Genomic DNA, 9,467 nt, shown 5'->3' on the forward strand with positions numbered 1-9,467 from the left:
TTCCGGTCAAGGGCATGTACCTTGGTTGCGGGCACATCCCCAGTAGGGGGTGTGCAGGAGGCAGCTGATCGATGTTTCTCTCTCATCGATGTTTCTAACTCTCTATCTCTCTCCCTTCCTCCCTGTAAAAAATCAATAAAATATATTATTTAAAAAAACGCTAAATAGTTTATAGTCTCTGCCATACTGACTAAATATAAGTGACACAGCACCACAACCTCCGTGGTCTGATATTTTAATTTCTATAAAAGTAAATTAAGTTTGGTGGTCAGATTCAGGATGCAGCCAGGGACTAGCTTCTTCTGAGGGGTAGCAGGCTGTAACCAAATCGTTTGGCTGCTCCCCGGAAACTGGTAATCTACGATGCTTATCTAATCTGTTGGAAATGCAACTTGAGTAGAACCGTCTGTGGGTGACTTGATGTTTCTTTAATTACCAGGTAGGAGATCAAATCATTGAAATCAATGGGGAGAGCACCAGGGACATGACACACGCCAGAGCAATAGAACTCATCAAGTCTGGAGGAAGAAGAGCAAGGCTGCTGCTGAAGCGCGGGACGGGGCAGGTCCCAGAGTATGGTGCGTTTCACGTTTTGATTCACCTTTCCTCTGTTTCTCTCATGTACTGTAAGTGCCTGTGCTTATTTATAAGACTATGTCAGTTACTTCATTCTACCTAAATACGCATTCAGCTATCCATAGATATCTATACGCATGTATACATTTGAGCACAAAATATATATGTGTGTGTTCTTTCTTTTGCTCCCACAGTTAAGTAATGTTTAAAATAGCAAATATAGAACCTTTCGGGGCATCTCTGAGTGTGCTGGGAGATCCAGCCATCACTATGATACTAGAACTTTCATAATTTGACTGATAGTCTTCTGTGCATTTGAGTCCACAGTAATGTATCAATTACTTCCTAAAATTGCTCGTGCATCACACGGTCCCATAGGATGTGTAACTGGGGCCAGGAGAAAAGCAAGAGCAGATCTTCAGGGTGTGAAAATGAAAATGTAAACTTCAGTTCATGCAGTGATCACATTTCCTTGGCATTTTAGGGATATTCAAAAAATTCACACTCACATTGTGTAGCTACATGTTTTTGAGGAAGGCTTTCAAGTGCATTTTAATGCATAGATTTTCTTCCAAAATCTTTAATGGTGTTATTTTCAAGGGGCCCACTTAAGGCACCATTGACAGCATTACAGAGGAACTTCTGGGGGGTCATTACATAACCTGAGCTGTTCTTTAATTAATGTCAAGAATAACAGACAGACAGAGAGACAGACAGGTATCAGTGAAGAGCAGTGTAGATAATGCCCTTCCAGATTAGGGAAAAGGGATCTAACTGCTGACCTGAACAAGTGGTTCAAACTGATGATCTAGATCAGTGGTTCTCAACCTTCCTAATGCCGTGACCCTTTAATACAGTTCCTCATGTTGTGTTGACCCCCAATTTCATTGTTACAAATTGAACATAATTAAAGCATAGTGATTAATCACAAAAACAATATGTAATTATATATGTGTTTTCCGATGGTCTTAGGCAACCCCTGTGAAAGGGTCGTTTGACCCCCAAAGGGGTCGCAACCCACAGGTTAAGAACTGCTGATCTAGATAAACTGATTCTCATTTTCACTCCTCCATTCCTTAGCTTCTTCCATTCCAAAAATTCTAAATAGTACTTTTCCCTCTCAATTTTTTTTGCTTAAGTTACCTTACTTATTGTTTAGCAGGTGAGTGTAGTCCTGAGTTCAGTTGAAATATCTGAATTCAGAAGCCCTTAAATACTTTGCTTCCAGGTTCTTGATACTCCTGCAAAGAAGGGCAGCAAGCCCTCACATCAAGAGTGGAAAAGGATTCAGAACTTTCTGGAGGGCTGGCTCCATGCCCAAGGATACACTTCGTCCCAAGTTGCAACTCTTAATATTTGGATGAAATAAAATATTTTTAAATATTGATATTAGCAATCAGCACAGGCCTGACCCTGTTAAATGAATCGGGCATTAATCCCTTCATAGAAAGAATCTGAGCACTTGGGATACAATAACTTGTGGCCCCCTGGAGCATTACGTGACTCAGTAATATCAAACTGGCCTGTGAGATTCTATCACTTCTAAAAATACCTCATTTTAAAGGTGTGTTTCGCTCCATGGCAAGACCTGACTATTACCTACCAGTGGTCGGCATACTCATTAGTCAACAGAGCCAAATATCAACAGTACAATGACTGAAATTTCTCTTGAGAAACCACATTTTTTGAACTTAAACTATATAGGTAGGTACATTGTTATTAACTTCATTAGGGTACTCCTAAGGCTTAGGAAGAGCCGCACTCAGGGGGCCAAAGAGCCACATGTGGCTCGCGAGCCGCAGTTTGCCGACCACTGACTATTCCAAGGAATCTTCATAGAGCTAGTATTGTTCTTGTTGTTCTAACAGGTTAGTCTTTAAAATGTTAATCTGAGCAACATGGCTCTCCTGGGCTTTCTTTTCTCTTGTACAATCACTGTTTGGCCCACACTTGCAGGGTCTGCCACCCCAGCTGCTTGTCTGTAGTGGTCAGTTAGGACAGTACTGCTGAGCCGCCTGTGGCATAACCTGTAATGCAGAAGCATGAAGCTGCCTCAAAGCATCTTTAAGGAAAAATAAACACATGTTTTTTTGAACAAGATAAAAATTCAAGATCATGTCAACATTATCCCATTAATTCTTAAATATTACCCAAAAATATCTAATTAAGGTTAAAATCTAAAATTAACTAACACAGAGAGTTTGCTAAATATCTGAGCACACTTTTGAAGGATGAAAACTCTTGCGATATTGCAGAATTGTGTCTGAATATATTTGAAAATATAACATTAAATTGTACTTGCTGGTAATGAGAGCTCATCAGCTACTTTTGATGATAGAGTGACATGGATTTTGACTGAAAAATAACTTAGCAATTATGCCACAAAAGATGAAATTTAATAGAGTAGAGCAATTTCCTTTAGGGAAGTAAAAGAATAATCATAAACCAAGTAAACATTCGTTCTTCAGGAAACTCTAAGCTAAAAGATGCATGGTTATGTATGAGAAATCAAGAGGGTTAAGGATCCGATGAGCATCTTTGAGGATAATGTCATCAAATGGTATCTCTGGAAGGTCATAGTGACAGTCGGGGGCGGGGGGGGGGGGGGGCGGGGAGCGGTTTCAGAGGTCCCCAAGACCACTCCACATTCAGAGATTTGCTAAAAGGATTACTGGGCTCCTGGGGCACAGAATATAGTTATCCTCATAACAAGATTTATTCCAGTGCTTTAGTAAGGATACACAGTAGGATCAGAAGGGGAGGAAATACAGGCAGGCACTGCAAGAATCCACGTGCAGGCTTCCTTATTCTCTATCTATCTATCTATCTATCTATCATTTCCTCCTCCTCCCCTCCCCCCTTCCACCCCATGAGGGATCACCAGAGAGCACTCTTCTCCCAGCAACAAAAATGCAGCAACATATGTGTGATGTTGCTACCTAGGGAAGCCCATTGGAGACTTGGCACCCAAGGTTTGTAGTGGGTGCTGATCATACAGACACTCTGCCTATCACATACCAAAATTCCAGTATCAGCCTGCCCAGGTAGCTCAGTTGGTCAGCGTGTGAGTTCAATCCCTGGTCAGGGCACATACAAGAATCAACCAATAAATGCATAAATAAGTGGAACAACAAATCTCTCTCTCTCTCTCTCTCTCTCTCTCTCTCTCTCTCTCTCTTTCTCTCCCTCCTTCCCTCCCTCCCCCCACTACTCTCCCTCCCTTTCTTTCTTTCTCTCTCTCTCTCAAAATCAATAATAATAAAACAATTCCAGTCTCCCCTAAGGAAAGCAGGTGTTCAGCATAAACCACATTGTTTGTGCAAATACCTGGGGTACAGTGACACACCCTTACCCTTTAGGGAAAGGTTTCTATTAGAGGACAATTGACCAGTCCCAGTCCCAGATGCTAGCAAGGACCAGCTTTGCAAGCAGACATTTGTGAGGATAGCAGTCACAGCCTGCTATTTAAATTCTTTCCTGCACCAGGAGCAAACCAAAGAATTGACCTCATCCATGGCTATACAAATGACCCCAACATAAGAGTAGTGCCCACAGCCAAAGAACATCATCATTCCTCCAGCATCAGTTAAGCAAACTATACCATGAAACAGAAGTTTTTGTCCAAGATAAACTAGAGTGTACTTTAATTAAATTGGCAAAGGGGAAGGGAGGACAAAATAAAATAATAGCAACAAGAACAACAAAAAGTGCTCGTGTGTACCAGTAAATATAACCAAGAATACAATCCACTTTGTCTAGATGCACCCTAATCACAGGAAAACTGGTTTTTCTGTCAGCTATGAGTTTGGTCCTATGTTTGTTTCATTTGTTTGCCTCTTTAAGATCCTAAGGTTGGCATAAAACCCATCCTTAAAAGATTGTTAAAGGAGGTTATCAGAATCCCTAGGAGACATAACCTATTAGCAAGCTGTTCAGACTTAACCCAGCCTGGGAGAGCGAACTTTGAAGATGAGGGACTGAAGAACACGCCTGTGGAAGGGCTTGAAGTGATATCGCCAGCCCTCCCTCTGACACCTACAGAACTCAGACCAGCTTTGAGGCAGGACCCTTATCTGGACTTTGGTCCGTGCCAAGGAAAAGCCGATCTCAGTCAAGAGAAATACAGAACTCCCACTCCGTGTCCTTAAGGTGATCTGTGACAGAGAGATAAGGGCAGGGACAATTGAAAGAAAAAAATACCATGGATAACCTGTCAGCTTGTTGACTAAACAAAACCAGCATGAATCCCAGTGAGCTGAGGAGAGGAATAAGTATGCTGCAAATAAGCCATCCATAATTACCGTAAGACTAATCGTCGAGTGACACCTCCGCCAGTTCAGAGGCATGAATCAACCAACGCAGCCGAGAGAGTAGTGGCTGCACCCTGAGGCTGCGAGCAGCTGCGAGGGGAGTCAGAACATGATAAGGGCTTTGAAGAAGTTGCGTTTATAGCTGAGTTCTTGAAAGAGAAGCTCAGGAGATAGACACTTCAGCTCTACTCTAGTACTCAGGATAAGAATTTGTTGATTATAAACCCAACAGAGAGTGTAAGTTCCCCCTTCCCTGACACACATCTCAACAACTGGCAGGAATAAGGAACCTTCACTCCACCATACCGAGAAAAAAAAATCAAGAGATGCTCCAGCACAAGGAGTGTCCTCCTTAATGCATGTTGCTCTTTGAATTACATCTAAAATGGTTAAGAGAAAAGCATGTATGCACCCTGGTCCTCAAGCTGCAAAGGAGTGAGTTGTACACATTAGCTCCCTGCCTTGACCGAGAGGTGTCCTTCATCGGCATCTGGGGATGTCAACGTGAACATTCCCTTGATTTGTACACTGAGCCACAGAGCCAGGGTCAGGGGGAGGGGAGGAAAGAGCAGCCATTGGATGGAAAGAATTCTCTACACAAGCTGTTCAGACCCACGCACGCCTTCCCTCATAGTACTTGCTGTTCAAATCTGATCAAAATAAAGCAAAACAGAAATGTGTTTTCCAGACTCAATGGGTGGTCTGGCCTGTTTATTCTCTTAAAAAGCAAAGGGGCAGGTCTTTGTGACTAGAACGCTGAAGGGAGTCTGTGAGTAAAAGGGAGTCTCTAGTGGCCTTAGGCAACCAGCCAGGGTTATAAGGACAAGCAGAATTCTCACAAAATCAATGGCCCAGCGACAGCTAACACCAAATGCCCACGCAAAAGGAAAGAAATAACCAATCTGTGAATTAGACTTCTGCCTACACTTCCATTTTCAAAGTTAATTGTGTCTTTAATAGGCTTTGACTTGATTACAGGCCTTTCGTAAATGAAATTATTTACTTTTTATAAGTATAATAAAACTGCATTAAGTAAGTAAAGATCTGACTGAGCCAGTGACTACAGCTAACGAAATAAATGGGCCAAATAGTTTAGTTAAAGGTCTTCCTTTAATCAACAAATAAAAAGTGTTTTACAATGATCTTTGAGAGCACCAGATTAAGCAGTACCGGTCTCTACTCATCTGGCAATAGGCAATGTTTATTTGTTTATTCCTTAAGAATATACATTGACAAGTAAAATTGTAAGCATTATCATCATTTGCAATTATTTAAGTTCTTTCTTCCCTCTGATCATACAAAGATAAACCTCAGACAGTATACCCCTACCAAATAGGCCATGTGAGACAAAGCCGATAGTTAATACCATTCATTGATATCATTACTATTTCCTCAACTAAACCAGGATTTTCTGAGCACCTACTATGTGCAAAGCAACCACTTTGGAGACACCACAGGTAAGATAGTTCTGGCCCTCAGTGAGCTGACAATATAAGAATGAAGTTTAGTGTAACAACTGATCTAACAGATTGGTGACAGGTTAAAAGGATCTGCTCCCAAAGGATCTGCTCCAATATATTTCATTAATATTTTATTAATTAATTACGGAATGTAATAAGTACTTTTAGAGTGTTAAGGATCCTTAAAAAGTACTTGGCTTCTTTGGTTCATTAAGCATTTTCTTTTGTAATATTTATACTAAATATAAATATTGGGGAGCCTGGAGCACTGTCACCTCACATCCCAAGGCTTTCATGGGGGCTCCTAGGCCCCACAATAAAAGGTGAGGAGAGGGTCTCCATGCCTTTGCCTCTTCCTCAGAGACCAAGTTTATGGGAGCTTTAAGTGGTTCCATAGCCTTTGCACTAATTCACCTGCATTTTAATAGAGCAAAAGGCAGCTTGCTTCAAGAATAAATTCTGAAATTTAATTTCAGCTTCTGACATTCATGGTTGAGTGTATCTTCCTTTTCCATGAGAGGCTCCACAAATCACTCCAGTCACCTCTCCTGAGTCAGAGCCCTGCTTCGTCCTGGCTGAAGGGCTCAGACTGCTCTCTGTGGCGCTTGGGCAACCCCAGGAGAGTCTCCAGCCACGAAACATCTGGCAGGTTTCTGTTTCATGGATCAGGCAGGGGCTTCCTTAAAGTACACAAAACTCTGAAATCGCTCTCCCCATGCTCAGCCAACACCTCATTGATTCTTTTCAGTGTTTCTAGGATGAGGACAAAATCCCATTTCTTCACATGATTTATTTGGAAACTGTGGGCTATAAACATATCCCATCTTGTGGGATATTCTTACATGATATACAACATGCATTTTTCTCTTTAAGTATATATTAAGTGACCCCCTTCCCCAAGTCCTCACTCATGAGGTATTTAGACTCTGATAAAATATATTAGACCATATCATAACCAAGAAATCTACCAAGAACTCATTTGGTTCTTGAGTTCCAACCTCCTTCCATTCCCAAGCACTTAAGCTGTTGCAGGAGATGCCTGAATGAAGAGATACCTTTCCCAAACCCCACTGAGAAGCACTCCCACATGCATCTTGGAAACCTAAATATCCCAGTTCCTTTGGTACCTCCTGAGAGCCAGGTTTTAGGCTCTGATAAGAACACTCCCTTTCTTCCCCAACACGAATCCAGTAAACTCTCCTGAGAGAGGGCTGCTGCCACAGAAGTCCAGGGAGGAGGCAGATTTCTTAGAGGCAACGCTGCAGAATATTGTAACAACGTTGGAACAAAGAAGTCACGAATTAAGAGAATGTTTTTACATGGTACCAGGAGTGGGGAGTGGAGATGAAGAATTGAGGTCAAGAGAAAAGAAAGCATGCATTGTGGTTTTAAAGACACACACACACACACACACACACACACACAGTTGAGCGGATTTGGCCCCGACTCTATATTTTTAAAGTGCCATTCCAGAGAAATCATGCCCTGGAGATTGTAGTATTTATCTCTTCTGGTTCTGTTGTAAAGGCTGGGCCCACAGGAGCTTTTACCGCTCGCTGCCCTCTTTATGTCTTGTGGGCCTCCCGCTATTTGAGAGCACCTCACCCCTCAACCCGGCTCCTCTTTTGCCCATTCAGTCTGAATAGCCCTCCAGACATGCAGCCATTACAGCGTTTTTTAAAGCAGACCAGATTTTCCTCCCATTGTCCTCCCATTTTCCATCTCAGGCGTTTTGACCATCTGAGCTCAGCTCCCACCCTCCCCACTAAGGAGAGTCTGACCTTGTGGTTCAGAGCATGAGAATATCTTTTCAAGACGAGCTTCTAACTCCTTGGCGAGACCCGTGTGAAGCTGTGCTGAATGCCAGAACTATTTCCCACTGTCTGATTTGCTCTCGTCTCAAAGCAGCGATGATGCAGAAAAGGGTTTGATCCCTGTGAAGAGGTTTGCCAACAAAACCCTGTTATCCAGGTGCTCAAAGTGAAGTCCTTAAGTCAGATTCTTGGGTAGGTCCAGCCAACTGCCAGAACCAGCAAACATCAAGTCTCCAAGCCTCCCTTCAGAGGCCTATGCCTACTGTCCCATCCTGTGCTCCTTAGCCAAACAACCCACCAGCTTCAATTTCTAAACTAAAATGCTCTACGCCACTCATTTCTGGTGGAAGAAATAGTGAATCCATAGGGCCACCTTTATGTTATTCTAGAACTCTGCCTGCAGTCTTTTTATTGATTTCAGAGAGAGCAAGGGAGAGGGAGAGAGATAGAAGCATCAATGCTGAGAGAGAATCATGGATTGGCTGCCTCCTGCACGCCCCCTACTGGGGATCCAGCTCGAAACCTGGGCATGCGCCCTGATTGGGAATTGAACCATGACCTCCTGGTTCATGGGTTGACACTGAGCCGCACAGGCCGGGCACTGCCTGCAGTCTTGCTCAAAGATAAGATTACCCTGATGACCTGTTCTGATAAAGACCTCCCAATACTTCTTAACTGAACACCCTCAGTCAGGACCGAAGATAAAAACATATCATGCCTTACTCCTGGCTTGAATTATATGCTCTAATTATAGCAAAATCTCCAAACTTTGAGAATCTCACATTCTTCAGTGTGTTGTTTGGGTTCAAATTTTTTTAATAGAACAAGAAACACACACATAGCCTGGACCGAAAAGCTGTTGACTATGAAGTGGCTCAGACATTTGCTTACAAAGTAACCTTTACCCTTCTGTAGGAAGGTGTCTGGTCTTTCAGCCGCACTCGCCAACAGACGGGGACCTGGCCTCGCCAGGACCCTGGCTTTAGGGCGGGACATACACGCTCATAAAGTGTGCATGGCTTGTGTCTCGTGCAGCACGCCACTCTCCATTCTTCACATTTCTTGGCAGTTTTGACCCCGGCCTTCACGGCAATTTATCTCCACCGAGTTCTGGGCCCTCTTATCTGACCTTCTGGCCTTGACGTTTCTTAGCACATGTATCTTTCAAGCCCACTAAAGGCCACATTTAAAACCAAATGAGAGCCTTCCCCGTGCGACATTAAAACAGCTTGATCATCTCTGTACAAAATTACTTGCATCTTGGCAGGGCTAACTGGTAAATTCAATTAATAAATCCTGAAATTTAA

The 9,467-nt window shown here is 42.8% G+C and overlaps 1 protein-coding gene across 9 annotated transcripts in view; it reads left to right on the forward strand.

The window, feature by feature from the left end:
• MAGI2 (membrane associated guanylate kinase, WW and PDZ domain containing 2) overlaps positions 1-9,467 on the forward strand; it is a 1,174,807-nt gene that overhangs the window by 1,117,859 nt on the left and 47,481 nt on the right. For all 9 annotated transcript variants that reach the window (XM_059712711.1, XM_059712714.1, XM_059712712.1 and 6 more), the window contains one exon: positions 440-578. In XM_059712711.1, coding sequence (XP_059568694.1) covers positions 440-578 — 139 coding nt within the window. The remainder of the gene's footprint in view (positions 1-439; positions 579-9,467) is intronic.

This window comes from Myotis daubentonii, chromosome 10 (genome assembly GCF_963259705.1).
Source record: "Myotis daubentonii chromosome 10, mMyoDau2.1, whole genome shotgun sequence".
NCBI lineage: Eukaryota > Metazoa > Chordata > Mammalia > Chiroptera > Vespertilionidae > Myotis > Myotis daubentonii.